At 47.4% G+C, this 14997-nt stretch overlaps 1 protein-coding gene across 1 annotated transcript in view; it reads left to right on the top strand.

Annotated features, from left to right (window-relative positions):
• The first annotated feature begins 3561 nt into the window (after window positions 1–3561).
• Window positions 3562–14997, top strand: part of PTPN1 (protein tyrosine phosphatase non-receptor type 1) — a 28932-nt gene continuing 17496 nt past the window's right edge. The window contains exon 1 of the mRNA XM_071446874.1: window positions 3562–3741. Within this exon, the coding sequence (XP_071302975.1) occupies window positions 3679–3741 (63 nt within the window). The 5' untranslated portion in view covers window positions 3562–3678. The remainder of the gene's footprint in view (window positions 3742–14997) is intronic.

Here is a 14997-nt window from a genome sequence, read left to right as displayed (position 1 = left end):
AGCTCTACTGGGACAGGTATCCAAAACCGTGGAGCCAGTTGAGTCCAATTCAGCACTGGGGTAAACCCCCTCTGGCTTCAGCTGAAGTTATAAATCCAGAGATTAATTTACCCTTTTTCCATTGCAAGCCAGGACTGGAAATGTCATGAAAACAGATGTAACAATTCCATCCAGACATTCCTATTACCTTTCCTATTCTATCCCAACCATCAATAAATTGTATTGTAAGATGTTTGGGGTTTTGGTTTTTTGTTTGGTTGGTTGGTTTGGTTTGGTTTTGGTTGGTTTTATTTTTATTTTTTCTTTTTATTTTTACTGTTTCCTACAAAGAAAGGATAGAAGGAAATAGTTCAGAAGCCACCAAAGAAACCTTACAAAACGAGCCAAACTTTGCCAGGGCCAATTTTCTCTGCAGAAGCATTTAAGACTGAAATATTCGGCCACTGGCAAAGTACATTTTCACAATGAGGACAGGAAGGGAATAGTGTAAAGACTTGCACGAGGAGGAGCTGTGCCTTGCCCACCCGGCCCCGGCGCTGCTGCGGGAGGGGCGGCGGGCAGGGCTGGATTCCAGCGCTCCCTGCATCCCGCAGCACCGCGATGGAGCAGTGACACCCAGCGAGCGGCTCCTGCCATGGCTGCGGGACTGCGGGACGCGGCTGCCGCGGGGCTTCTGCCGGGGCTCCTCACCGGAGCTCCGCCGGGACAGCAACGCGGCTGCGGGCTGGGGAGAGCGGCCCGGGCCGGGCACACCTGAGAGACCCTGGCCCGGGCACACCTGAGAGACCCCGGACCGGGCACACCCGAGAAACCCCGGACCGGGCACACCTGAGAGACCCCGGACCGGGCACACCTGAGAGACCCCGGACCGGGCACACCTGAGGCACCCGGGCCCGTGCACACCTGAGGGACCCGGGCCCGTGCACACCTGAGGGACCCGGGCCCGTACACACCTGAGGGACCCCGGCCCGTACACACCTGAGGCACCCGGGCTCGCGCCCACCTGAGGGGCCCAGACCACGCACAAGTGAGAAACCCCAGACCGCACACACCTGAGGGACCGGGCTGCACAGCTGATGGACCCCAGCCTGCACACACCTGTGTAACCCCCGTCCGCACACACCTGATGGACCCGGGACCGCACGCACCTGAGGGACCCGGGGCAGCGCACACCTGAGGGGCCCGGGCTCGCGCACACTTGTGTAACCCCCGTCCGCACACACCTTATGGACCCCAGCACGCACACACCTGTGTAACCCCCCAGTCCGCACACACACTTGAGGGCCCCCTCCAGCTCTCACACACACCTGAGGGCCCCCCCCCAGCTCTCACACACCTGAGGTACCACGGGACTGACGCGGGTCGCTGATCCCCGGCCCGGCATTGAGTCCCAGCCCGGTCTCTGGTGTCGCATCTCCTTGTCGTCACTCTCATCTCTGCTCACCTGCCCCCTGGCAGGTCTGTCCCAGCGGAATGCCTCTGCCCGGCTGTCCCCGCTGCCGAGGGACGCTGCCCGGCTGTCCCCGCTGCCGTGTGACACTGCCCGGCTGTCCCCGCTGTCCCCTCTGTCCCGCTGTCCCCGCTGCCGAGGGATGCTGTCCCGCTGTCCCCACTGCCGAGGGACGCTGCCCCGCTGTCCCCGCTGCCGTGTGACACTGCCCGGCTGTCCCCGCTGTCCCCTCTGTCCCGCTGTCCCCGCTGCCCGGCTCCTGTCCCGCTCCCCACGCGGACCCTGAGGCCACACGGGCCCGTCACAGCTGCTGCCGCTCCCACCCTGATCAGGCAGCAAAGGGCGCAGCTGACCAGGCTGACCAACCCTGAACATCCCAGTGTCCCCTCCAGGACTGGGTACCTGAACCTTGCGGGCACAAGGTGCCAAGGAGATAAAGCTTTCATGCTGGAGCATATCCACAAAGCTGGGGAAGGGTCTGGAGTGTCCTGTGAGGGGACGGAGGGAGCTGGGAAGGGGCTGAACCTGGAGCAAAGGAGGCTCAGGGGGAATTTCTGGCTCTGCACAGCTCCTGCCAGGAGGGGACAGCCCCACATCGGGCTCTGCTCCAGGGAACAGGGACAGGAGGAGAGGGAACGGCCTCAGGCTGGGCCAGGGCAGCTCAGGGTGGGCACAGCAGGAATTTCCCCATGGAAAGGGGGCTCAGGAAGTGGAACTGCCCAGGGAGGGCTGGGGTGCCCATCCCTGGAGGTGTCCAGGGAATTCCTGGAGGTGGCACTCAGAGCTCTTGGCTGGGGACAAGGTGGGGATGGGCACAGCTTACATTTGATGGTCTTGGAGGGATTTTCCAACCCAAATGATTCTAGGATTTGGCATAAATTGGTATCTGCATATTGTGAGGGTCTCATTTTTCTAGCCCTGGATATTGTTGCATGTAAAAGGAAAGCCAGAATTCTGTAGCACATCCATCAATTTTCTGTGCTTCACCAAAGCAAGAGTCACAATGTGTGCCACTCTGCAAATTGCTTCTTACTTCTTTTATATGGGCATATACAGATAAAAGCAAATATTTATGAAGTAGTCTATCCGCTCAAAAATTTCCAGTTATTTAGTAAAATAATTTCTTGAACCAGACTGACACATTTAAAATGTTACTTGTCACACATCTTGCCATTGTGATGGACAGAGATTTATGAAGAAATGTAAGATACACTGATTTTCTAGTTTACTCTGTGAAATCTTCAACCAAATATCAATTTGTTTGGGATATATGACTTGGAGTATCTATGTCTGTATGGTTGGAATACCTGGATTTCAAATTCAGCACTGTGGATGAGGGCTTTCTGAGAAGTGTAGGCTACAACTGCATTTGGAAATGAATGGCCTTATGGAAAAGCTGAGGTAGACTGACAGGTTTGCCTCCTCGGACAGGACTGTAACACCTGGGTAGCAATGGCCATTTCGGAGCAGGAATGCAAGCGCCGAGAACAGATGATCCAATACCATGCGGAGCTTGTCGATTTCCTTACATCAAAGGGTATGGGGAACCTGACACGACTGATTTCATTCTGCAGGCCGTGTAAGAGCGGAAAGCCTCTCCATCTTCTGGCTGCAGCAAGAGAGCATGGATGTCCTGCCGGCGGCTGAGCGAGCCGCGGACCCGCATCCCAGCCCTGCGCGCTGCCGGACTCGGCCCTGCGGCCCCTCCGCCGGTGCCCTCGGTGCCCGTCCCGCTCCGCCCTGCCCGCAGGAGCACGCCAGGCCCGGGGGCCGCGCTGCGGCGGCAGCACATGAATGACCCGAGCCGACCCGAGCCGCTCCTGGCGGCCGGGACAGCCCGGCCCGGGGGCAGAATGGCCCCGCTCCGCCGCGTCCTCGCCATCGCCGCCGCCCTGCGACCCCTCCGCCGGGCCGGGGCCGCCGTTTTCGGGGCCGGCCCGGGGCCGCGGGGGCTGAGGGGCCCCCCGGGCCCGCCCCGCTCGCAGCCGGCGGCGGCCGCGGGCTCTCGGGCTCGGCGGCGGCCCGGGCGGAGCGCGCTGCCCCCGGCGCGGCCCCCGCAGCCCCCCGGGCCTCGGGGCGGGCCCGGCCCCGCTCCCGCCGCCCCGGACGTCGCGTCGCCGGGGCGGGTGCGCAGTTCCGGCGGCAGCGGGAGGGCGGGGGCCGGGCAGAGCCGCCGCGGCCTCGGCAGCAGCTGCAGCCGGAGCGGCGCGGGGGGCCAGGCCCCCGCCATGGAGATCGAGAAGGAGTTCCAGCGGCTGGACCAGGCCGCCAGCTGGCCCGCCATCTACCAGGTGAGGGGCGGCGCCCGCCGGCTCTGCCCGGCCCGGCCCGGCCGGCAGCGCTCCCTCCGTCCCTCCATCCCGCTGCCCGCGATGCCGCCGCCGCTGCCCCGGCCCCGAGGCCAGCCCTGCCCTGCCCTGCCCTGCCCGGGCACCGCCGCCCCCGCTCCCCGCTCGTTCCCCGCTTCAGGGGGCGCCGGGAGCTGCCCCGCTCCCCGGGCGGGTCCCGGCGGGGCAGCTCCGCTCGGCGCTGCCCGCCCGGAGCCGGAGCAGCTGCCGCGGGCACATCCTCAGCCCTGGAGCCCCGCGGGGACATCGGCCCGCAGCGCTGCTCGAGCTGCCCCTCCCGAGCCGGGGCAGCCGATCCGCCGGATTTGTCTTTGGGTTAGAACGGAGGAGCCGCGAAGGGGGCATCAAATGCGTTTGGCTTTTCAGTCACCTTAATCATAGAACAGAGCCTGAAGCAGCATATTAGCAATACTTGTGCAGCTAGCTGGTACTGGGTTTTTATTGTGTCGTTTACTGCATTTAGATTTTTTTTTGTGATATTTAAAACAACCCTGTTGCAAACGTGAATGCTTGCAACAGTATTTGCCTTCTGGATCCAGCTTCACGTACAAGCCACAGAAGTTAGTGCTTTTATCTTTAAAAGTTCTTCACACCTTTATCTAAAATGAAGTTTAAGAGAAGCTGAAATACATGAATGACTGGGCGGATGTGTTCAGTCAGATCAGGCAGCGTTGCTGTAACATCCATTTGAATGTTTAAGCTGGTATATTGCATAAATGAATGACTCGAAGTTCACGTTTGCAGCACAGACGTTGAGCTTCGCTTCTTTCAGTGTGAATTTCTCTGGCAATAGACCACTGAGAGAAGGAGGTGTGTAAAAGTGAAATAAATGGACTTCAGTTTCAGAATCGCAGCAGGCAAGTTTTAACATCAGTAGCTTGCAGGGTGAACATCTCCAGTTGTCTGGCATTTAGAGAATAAGCATGACATGTTGAGCCTGCTTTTCGGAAGGTCCATCTCCTACATTTCCCTTCCCTGCCGAGTGTCAGTGCATGCTGACTGTATCAGTTGAAAGTCATGTGGATATATGACGTTATGTTTTTGCTGAACTGTTCTGGATGATTTGGTGTGTTGCAGGCTTAGTGCTCAGGAAATGATTTTGAGTAATAGAGCTTTGTAATTGAAGTGGTACATTTCTACAGGTACAATTTAATTACAGAAGTGAAATATCTAAGTAGAATTAGAGAATGGCCCATTTTCAATGAGGGATCAGCATTCAGTGATATTTTAGTCCTGCTCTCTTTGAATGATATGACTCAGTGGCCTGCTCAAACTGTGGCACAGCATGAGCTTTGATTGAGGACTAAAATTCAATTTAAAAAAGGACTAAAGTGATTCTTTGATTTGCATCCAACTATTGACAAGCACAGGGGGTGGGTTTTTTACTTGGTTTTTCCCCCTGATTGATTAGTAAATATGTGCATCTATGTCATGAGATTCCGTTTCTCAACTGCATCCTGCTTTTAAATAAGCTGTTGAAAATGGCATCTTGGCAGGTCATGTTCATCTGGAAGAACAAGGTACTTCTCTATAAGCTGTGCTTTTGGTGTCTGAGCTGTGACATTAACAAAGCAGTTTTCCCACAACGCTGGTTTTTGCTGAAGAATGCAGTAAGTAGAGCAGTGCATGTGGTTGGTGCAGAAAAACATCTTCCCCCAGGGTAATTGTGCCACGGCTCCTGGTACCTCAGTGTTATGAGTGTAACTGCAGAAATGCAGAAATGTTCACCAGTGCTGCAGGTGAAGCATCCTGCAGCTGGCCCGTGTTCCTTGTCCCAGTCTGTTATCTCGAGATGCAGCCCAGCATCTCCAGGAGGAACCAGCACAGACAGGGAGGAGTGGCCACGGGAGACGTGTCTGGGTTCTCATGACTTGCAAGGGTTAAAATTGTCCATGCTGCTTTTTTTTGGACAAGCGGAAGCCGTGTTCAGCTATGATAGTACAGCTGTGAAAGAATAGAATTTAGATTACCTTCTTTTTTCAGCAGAAGTGATCCCAGGATGGGGACACAAACATTTCAAAATGCAGACCTTGTTCAGGTGATTTTGTGATGATCGTGTCTTGGGCACTGCACAATATGGAACCATTCTCTGTACTGCTGGTCAGAACAGGGTGAGCAGTGATGAACTTCTTTGTGTTTTCTTGCTCTGGGGTTTCACTGAATGTTTATTTGGTTTTTAATACCTATTTCTATCCCTTACTTTCCTCTAGATTTACTTGTTACAAGAACTGTGAGCCATGAGATCCTGTGGAGGCTGTTCAGGGACCCAAGTGAGAAAAATAATTGCTAGGTTCTGGCTGTTGCTTGTATTTTAGAGAAACATAAGCATAAGAAAGGCACATGCAAATTAAAATCCTCTTCCATGAAACAGTGAGTTAGAGGAATGTGAGCTTTACCATGTGTGCTAACTGTGGTAAAGGTGTGCAACAGAAAACAAATGCTTAAGGGTAAGTGAATGATATGCACCCTGCAGAAATATCATTAGAAGTATCTGTTGGAATGGGAGGCATTCACTGTGGAGATGTCACAACAAAAACCCATACCCTAAAGCTAAGGAAAGCACAGTTTAGGCTTTTAAAGCAGGGAAGAAAAGTAAATATTTGTCCAGAATATCAAAACAACACTGGGTTGTCATTTGCTCACAGTGAGTGCAGTATCAGATTTTCATAGTAATTTTACATGCAGAAGTCTTTCAGAACTTTAGGAGGTATTTCAGTTTCTAACTTCTTACACAGGGTGATAGAATGAGATATTATCTTAAAAACACATCCCTCAAGTACAGGTAGAGTTGCTTCTTGTGTTTATATAAACCAGATATGTTGACTTTAGCATGTTGGCCAATGATATTAACATGGATGTGCTTCTCAGGAGCAGTAAAAATACCTCTGAATTATTTACTGATGTACCATTCAACTGGGGATTCCATTCACTATGGATGGAGGCAGAGCTGTCATTTGGGGACAGCTCATGCAGAGTTTTCCATGGGAAGGTAGCAAAATGAAACTAAAATGAGCATTATTTTCTAGATTTTATAGTTAGTGGAATTTATAATAAGAACTGGATACAGTTGAGATTTTCCAGCATGTTTGGAAGTGAGTATCCTGAAAACAGAACTACCTATCTCTGGAAAGCTGAAGTGTAGTTGGAGTTGGCTTTGAGGCCTGTAAATAACTGTTCTCAGTTTCTCTATTAATTTTTAAGGGTCTTTTAACCAAATATTAATGTGAACATTAGTTTTTCAAACCTCTCTAAGCTAAACTAAAATACTACAAATTATGAAAATTAATTAACTTCATTCAGATTGTGGGAGGAAGATAGAAAGATATCATGGACATTTTGGATATCCCTATGTCAAGACAGAAAAGGCACGGGAAGTTTTTTAGGTATTCACTGTCTCTGGAAAAATATTTGTAGAATATTTTCTTATGTAGGTGGATTTTGATGCTGAAAGTAAACTGTGAAATGGTTGACCCTGAAGAATTGTAACAGTGTGGCTGTGTTGTGTATTTAAAGTCAGTGGACAGGAAGCTCTACAAGGGTTGTTGGTTTATAAGCTGCAGCAGGAGTGCAGGCTGCAGTCTGAAAGCAGTTGGGTTACTCCTTTGCTTGGGTGCTAAGCAGCAGATAAATTGTGGCATGAACATGACTTCTCATAAATGCATCTTTGTGCTTTATTCTGCCAGTTCTAGCTGCAGGTCTCTGCATGCAGTGCCTTGCCACTGCTTAATTCGTGCTCTGTTGATTCATTTGAGGCTCAGCATAATTGGCTCTGGTTGTGGAAAGCTGGTTTTAGACTCAGGGTTGTAGGGAGTCTCTGTTCCTTCAAGCAGCTGAAGATATTCCATGTTTTCCTGTGCTGTACACTGATCTTCCTGCACGTGGGCAGGGTTGGTGATGTGTGGCTCACAAAGTCAGGATCCCACCCTCCCGAAGAGCAGAGCTGCTGTTCAGCTGCAGGTGATGGCACCTCTGTGCCCCGGGGCTGGCTCAGGGCACTCTGCTGCCTGGGTTAGATTTTACTGCTGCCTCTCTCTTTCAGAGCAGCACCAGTCGTGTCTGCTGCTGGCAGATTTGAGATTGGGTAATATATAAAACATATATATATATAAAGCCACCTGAGCCACTTACTCTTCCTTTTTCTACAGAGTTTAAAATCTAAGTACTTGAACCCAGAGCTTCAGTGATAGTCTTGCTGGAAGCAGAGCATGGAAAAATGGAGCCTGTTATGGTTATCATTTGCTAAAAATTTAGAAATGATACAATGTACACACAGTGCTCGCCTGCTTCTGAACATTTTTTGCAGGGTTTTATGGTGTTAGTGTGTTCTTGCACATGGTACTATTGCCCCCTCTGTGTGCTGGAAGCACGGATGTATGGAAGACAACTGTTAAGGAGAAAGCAGTGTTGGCCACATGCCAAATGATGGTAAATTTCAAATAGAAATAGCCCTTGCAAGCAGAGAATAAAATGTGGTAGTGGTAGACCAAATATTTTTCAAACTAAAATAACTTTCTAAATGTGCTGGGTAGGTTTGAAATAACAGTTCATCCTATAGTTAACTAAACATTAAAATTAAATGTTTCCCTTCCTAATACTTGCTTTGCAAATGGACTTTATCCAAAGGTTCTCTTTAGTTGAGTCTTCAAAAGATGTGGCTTCCACTGAAATACCACTGCTACTTTCTTGTAGACATGAGAATTACCAGGTTTTAGATCAGTGTCACTTGCATGACCTAAGTATCCATTTGGGCTGTGAATTTAGCCTCATTAAATACCTGAGGATACTCAGTGCTTCCTTACCCAGTGATTGCTTCTCTGCAGTGTTCACAATGAACACAGACTTGGTCTGATCCCTGAGCTGGGCTGTTTGCAGTGCTTACCACTGAGGTTTTCTGGGGTTTTTTTAGTCATTGGTCAGCTTGTTTCATGTTGATTTGCAGAGAGGTGGTTTTTCCTCCCTGGTGCCAGGAGACATGCCCTTGCTGGTTTGACTGGGAGAGGCACTTTGATAGAGCATCCAAATGCCTCTGTGTGTTCACTTTGTAGATGGTGTAGTACAAATGCCAGTTCATTTTCTACCATGCTCTGTGAATTCAGATGTGCTTTTTCTCTCACCCACGCAGAATAGAGCTAAGATTCAACAGCTTGCCTGTCATATTATACCAAGAAAAACTGGTAAAAGTGATTCTTGGAAATGCATGTGATTCTGCTAATAATGATAGCTGATCTACTTTCAAACTGGGTTGCATTTTCTGCATTTAACAAAGCAGGTTCATAGAACAGTAGAAAAATTTACATCCTGGTTCGGAAGGAAAATGAGCAGGCATAATATGAAACTTTTTGAAATATTTTTCTATTTTTTCTTACTTTTAATTCTGTACACTTTCCATGTGAACAGTTATCTCAGCTCTTGGTTGTTGTGGATGCTTTAGGAACTTGTAGTTTAAGGGGTCAAAAGTCACCTTCAGCACTGAGGGTGAAGAGATCAGTGATGAAGATTTACCTGTTTCACTAATGATGAAGAGATCATTTAATCAGATTTACATTGTTCTGTGCAGACTTTTTCTTTTCCTTAGAAGGTTAAAACAGTTTCTACATCAATAGAAATAGAAAATAAAGCAAGAATACAGCAGATTTTGCATTCTGCCAGTGTAGGCAGTTACAGAAAAACTTCTGTGGAGTACAGGGGTGAGTGTGGGGCTGGGCAGACCTCACTGCAGGCAGGGGAAACCTTCCCCTCTGGGCTGACAGCTCTCTGTACTTCGTGGACTAAAATAATCACTAGTTCAAAATGCTGCTACACAGTACTGAACCTAAAGCAGCTATTACATTTGTGATCTGTCAGGTGCTTTTGCTTGTATCTGAAGTTCCCAGAATTTTATGCTGCTCCTGTCAAGTACTTGATTCGTCAAGTACTTGATGCTGAGAGCCATCCTACAAAAGCCACTCTGTTTCTCAGATTCTTTATATTTATATGGAACAAGTGCTCTACACATAAAGAGGAATGTTCTCATAACCTTCTTCCCCTGTGCACAGTTCAATGAGAATTGCTTGTTTATACCATTCCTGATCCCACAGTAACAGGTTACAGTAACATAAACAGCCTGACCTTTTAATGCGATGGCAGGAAGTAAAATGTGAAATCTATTTTAAAAATGCATCTTTGACTAAGGAAGAGTATACTTCCTTTTTCTGACAGGAAAAATAACCCATGCTCGTTCAGAAGATCTCAATTCCATTTTACTGTGTGTGGCCTATTTTTTCCAGTCTTCTGTACAGTCATTGCAGCTGCTGGAAGTAGGACTAAACCTCTGCCATCCTCCCGTGGAATTGTATCTCCTTTGTTAACATTTGCACAGCCATCAGTGACTAAAGATGGGGGCTACAGGAAAAACACAACTCTGACACAAGCAAGAGGTTTTAGTAAGAGGAACTTCTTTTGGAAAGAAGGAAAGGGTGGGTCATGGGAGCAAGAACTGGAAAAATACTACATAGCTTCTTCACCAGCTGAAATACATATTGACACATTTGACAGAATTTCCCCATATTTCCAGAAGTGGAAGAGATATGGGGAATTCTCTACCCAGTAAAGGAGTGGGGGTGGACAGCTACCCAGCTCTGGCAAATGGTTTTGTTTTCTTCCTTAAGAGTTTAATTAAATTAGAAATCAACAGTCACTTCTTTCTTAAGCTTCTGCCAGTGGAGGATTTTCACAGTAAATCGCAGTTGCTACCTAGAACTTCGTGGTCTGTGGGGTGTCATGAACAAGAATCGTGTTTCAGCCTGTACTTTTTTCATTCCCAGTATTGAAACCTTCTCAGAACTGGCCTCAGGTGTTTGATGAGCAGAGCAGATCTGCCCTGGTGCTGTTTCCTAGGGAGTGTGTGCAGCACAGTGTGTATTGGGAAGCAAGAAACCCCTGCCTCTGATCCCTGCCCGTCCCCTGAGCTGGGGTGGCATCAGCAGGGCACTAAAGTGGCAGGGCTGGGGTTGGAGTGAGCACTGGGGCAGTGCTCTTTGGCACTGAGCAGCCTTACCTGCCTGGCTCATTAATGATTTCCCTTAGGGAATCATTGCCTTCTGCTCTCCAGCAATCCCTGATGACTGACACACCTCCTGAGAGATAAACCAGGGCAGCATGTGGCACCTGGCTCCTGTTGGCACAGCAGGGCACGGCACCTCGGGCTGGGCAGTGCTGCCTGGGGAGAGGGAAGCTCTGATCACTCGGGGGTGAAGCCCACAGTGCTCAGCCCTTCTCTGGAGCAGGGCTCAGGGACGGGGCTGTTTTCAGGGACCCTCAGCTCCTGCGGCTTCTTTGCCCTGTGTCCATCAGACTGACCTGGTGCTCAGCAGAGGCAAAAGATTGGAACAGGAGGTTGAAAATATGTGAAATCTTTAGAGCTGCTGAGTTGCTGGATTTATTAGCCCACGTGAGAGCATTAGTAGAGAGGTCTAATCTTACCAGTCTTTTTAGAGCCTGTCAGGAAGCAGACGGAGCAGAAAGGTTTCATGGAAACTACTGACTTACGTCTTATCTGTCATTGATTTTGTCTTTTAATTTGTGTAAAGCTGACCATCAGGGGCCTCCACTGGGAGCCAAGCCCGTCAGACAAGGCTTTGCTTGGTCACCACACAGTCCAGTGCACAGGATACTCCTCTGTGACTGACTGGCTACAGCAGGAAATTCCTTGTGTGCTGCTCTGCCTGCTGAGTTCTCTACCACATGGAATTTGGGGTGGTAAAACTGTTATGTGCTTATTATCTTGTAAGAATAGCTAAATAAGTTAATATTACTTCCCAGTTAGGAACAAGCATTCAAACATTTATTGCTTTCATGTAATAACATCTACATCTTTTGGGTTTTCTTGTTCCAAAGTCTTTGCTAAAAATGTGTTCTGCATATTAAACTCTCTTTCTACAGGCAAAATTGTCTTGAAATACTTACAGAAGAATAATATAATCTAGAAATGCTTTGCTGTCAGCAGTGTTGATATTAAAGGAGGCGTTTGTGTGTGATTCTGATTGTTGATAACCTTTATTTGTGGATTAGTGCTCAGAAGCCTTTGGTGTGGCTGTCTTTTGGAAGTGGGGAGTAGAAAAGGTTGTGATAGATGTGAAGGGTTTATTTAAAGATATTTACTGCATTTTTCAGTATTATTTTTTTCTGTAAGTGTTCCAGATCTGTTCTACAGTTGCAAATGAGGATTTGAGGCAGACATCAAGTGATAAAGCACGTTTAGTCACAGCTGATAACTGGCTTCGGCTGGCAGGAAGTGGAGCGCGATGAGCAAGAGTCTGGTGGAGCCTGGGGTGTGGTGGGCTCGGTGCAGCCCTGCCTGGGCTGCCAAGGAGGGCTGGAAGCAATGGGAGTCATGTGTTTCCAGAGAGGACACTGCCACTACAAGAGGTAGAAGCTGTGAGAGTTGCTTGGCTGTGCTAAATCAGCTGGTTTAGTTCTCAGAATTAATTCTCTTTAAGTAGCAGGATGAGTAGATGTATGAAGTGGCAGAAGTGTTTATCTCATCTGATGCACACAACTGACTCTCACTGCAGTCTGTTTCATTAGCATGGGGAGCATTCACCAGTCCTTTGAAGGCCTGGCTTGTCAAGTTTTGCAGTCTTTTTCATGTGCTGGAGTGCAGAGTGTGAATCTGTCCTGCATTAGGAGGTCTGTGAGCATTTATCTTGATTATGTGATGTCCCTGTTTAACACTGACATTTATTTTTATAAACTCTCAGTTGCTTTCAGATGAGAAGATGTCCTGTACAGCTGGGCATGAAAGCTCTCTGTCCCTGTAGTGACAGATAAAACATCCTATAATAACACAGGATTGGTTCTGTCAGTGTCTTGAAGCATTGCTTTGCAGCTTGGAGAAATAAAAATACTGAATACATTTTAGCTTGTAAGCTGGCTGGTTTGGGGTGGTGTTTGAGCCCAAACTGTGTTTGGGCCATGGGCTGGGAGCTGAGCAGCTCAGAATGCTGTAAGGTTTAATATTAACCTAGCTTACTTAGATTGCTTTCCTAAACAGAAATTAGACAGTCATGTGGAAAAGCAGGAGTATCCTAATTCTGCTTTATCTAACATCTGTTTTCAGCAGTACTGTTTGTTCTCAGCAGGTTTTTGTGTGCATTGCAGTAGCTTGGCAACCTGTAGGTTGCACCATTCAGTGAATTCAGTATGGTTTTAATCATCACTACGATTTTCCTTTCCAAATTTGAATATTCTAAGTACAGTGGAGTGGGCATCTGTAATTATAACTGCAACCCCACGTTAAACAGATCCCAGCTGAAAGAAGCTGTTCATTCAAATTTGTAATCCAGCAAGTTCCTTCGATTGCTGTCTGAAAGTCTTTCTTAAGAAAAGATACTTTAAAACTTCTTTCTGGAAATGGTAGTTAAGCAGTTACAGCTACTTTAGGTTCCCAAAGAGGGATTTGGGCAGTGTGCTGAGCACCAAAGCTGCTGGAAGCAGGGCTGGTTGCTGGTTCTGCTGTAGGAGCAAAGCTCGAGTTTGACCTTTCCCTGCATGCAGAGGCATGAACCTGCATTGTGCAATCCTGGTAATTGTACATTCTCTTTAAACTCATGGAATCTTGTTAGGTTGGAAATGATAAAAAGCTTTTAGTAACAGTGTAGTGAGCATGCTTTGGCAGAATGATTCTTTAGTTCCATTGCCTGTCTACTTACTAATGGCCAACATGGTGAAACATTCTTGTGCCATAGATTAGAACTTGCTGGAGTTTGGTCTTATACCCTTGATTGTAGGGAACAGATGGAATGCAGACCCACTTACGTTAGGGAGCTGGTGCCTATGTAATATATGCTTCATCATTTTAAATGCATGGGCTTCCTTGATACTAAATAAATTCAGTTTTCCCCCTCGTACACCTGACTTAAAGTCTGCCTCTCAGGAGTAAAGCAAGGCATGGTACAAACAGCTTCAAGGAAATGAAGTTTGCCACTGAAGAAGATGTAGATAATGATATTTTTTAATAGGTAAAGCAGAGTTCGCAATTTCCTATATAACAATTCCTCCACTCCCTTTCTGGTGTGTTTTAGTACTTCCTCCACATACGACCTTATATCTTGGAGAATTTTTATGGAATTAGTAGAAAGTTGGAAATATGGCTGTTGCTTGTCCCACAGCATTCTAAATAGAAAAATAACACTGACATGATCTGAATATGTGCCCCACTGTAGTAATGCTGTGACTATTTCATTAACCTGTGCATATACATTAGAAAGTCCAGTTTAGCTTTTAGATTCACATTGCAGTACCCAGTGTGAATGAAATTATTTATGCAGAGGAACACCCCTTAGCCATGAGGGAAGAGAAATGTGCTTCATACTCTGACTTTGCTTTGTGTTTCAAAATAGTGAACAGTTTACTTGTGTTAGAGCCAAGACCTTTCTTTCTCATCTGAAGCAGCTGGGAACTGGAGCTTTCTTTGCCTTTCAAGGCAGGCTCTTCTGAATGCTCCAGGTGCAGGGGAGTTGGCCTTTACCTTATCAAATGAGAATATTTGCCTTTATAAATTAAACAGAAAGAGTAGTGGGAAGTCTCTCAAGTCCGGATATTCTGTTGCATCTGGTGTGGTAACAGCATTGTGCTGTGAAGGCTAATTTAGTAGGTGTTGGAGAGGGGAAAAATCTTTGGGGCTCCTACAATACGCAAACTAATTACAGGTTACAGTGAGCACAGCCGTTTCTGGCCAAGCTGACTAAGCTAGGAATTCAAATTACTATTTTTAGCCATCTTACAAGGTCTCTAGTTTTCAATGATACCCATGTTATTACTTCTAAAAATTATATTGTGTGTTTATCGCCCTGACAATAAGCATTTTTAGTGAAACCAGTCCCTTACTTTTAAAATTGAACAAACTGTTTGCAGTTCTGTGAGATATTGTGAAGATAGCTTCAAAACCACATTCTGAACTAGTTTCTTTTTTTCTAATAAGCTTTGTTTGGAACTTTCTGCAAAGATTGCTGGATGAGAAAAAGCATTCCTCAAAATCTGAGTGTACTGAATAGACCTACTTCATGCATAAATTTATTCCTTTAAAAAAAAAAAAATCAGTCTAATTTTAACATAGCATATGGCGAGCTGGTGTCTAAAACTGCTTCAACTGGCTGTTCTTTCTAAATGCATATATAGCTCATTTAACTCCAGATAAGTATTAAAGAAAAACCATTATAA

Source organism: Agelaius tricolor, unplaced genomic scaffold (genome assembly GCF_023055355.1).
Source record: "Agelaius tricolor isolate 1412-34295 unplaced genomic scaffold, bAgeTri1.0.p SCAF_23, whole genome shotgun sequence".
Classification (NCBI taxonomy): domain Eukaryota; kingdom Metazoa; phylum Chordata; class Aves; order Passeriformes; family Icteridae; genus Agelaius; species Agelaius tricolor.
The sequence above is the reverse complement of the archived record's forward strand: the minus strand, read 5'-3'. Positions and strand labels throughout refer to the sequence as shown.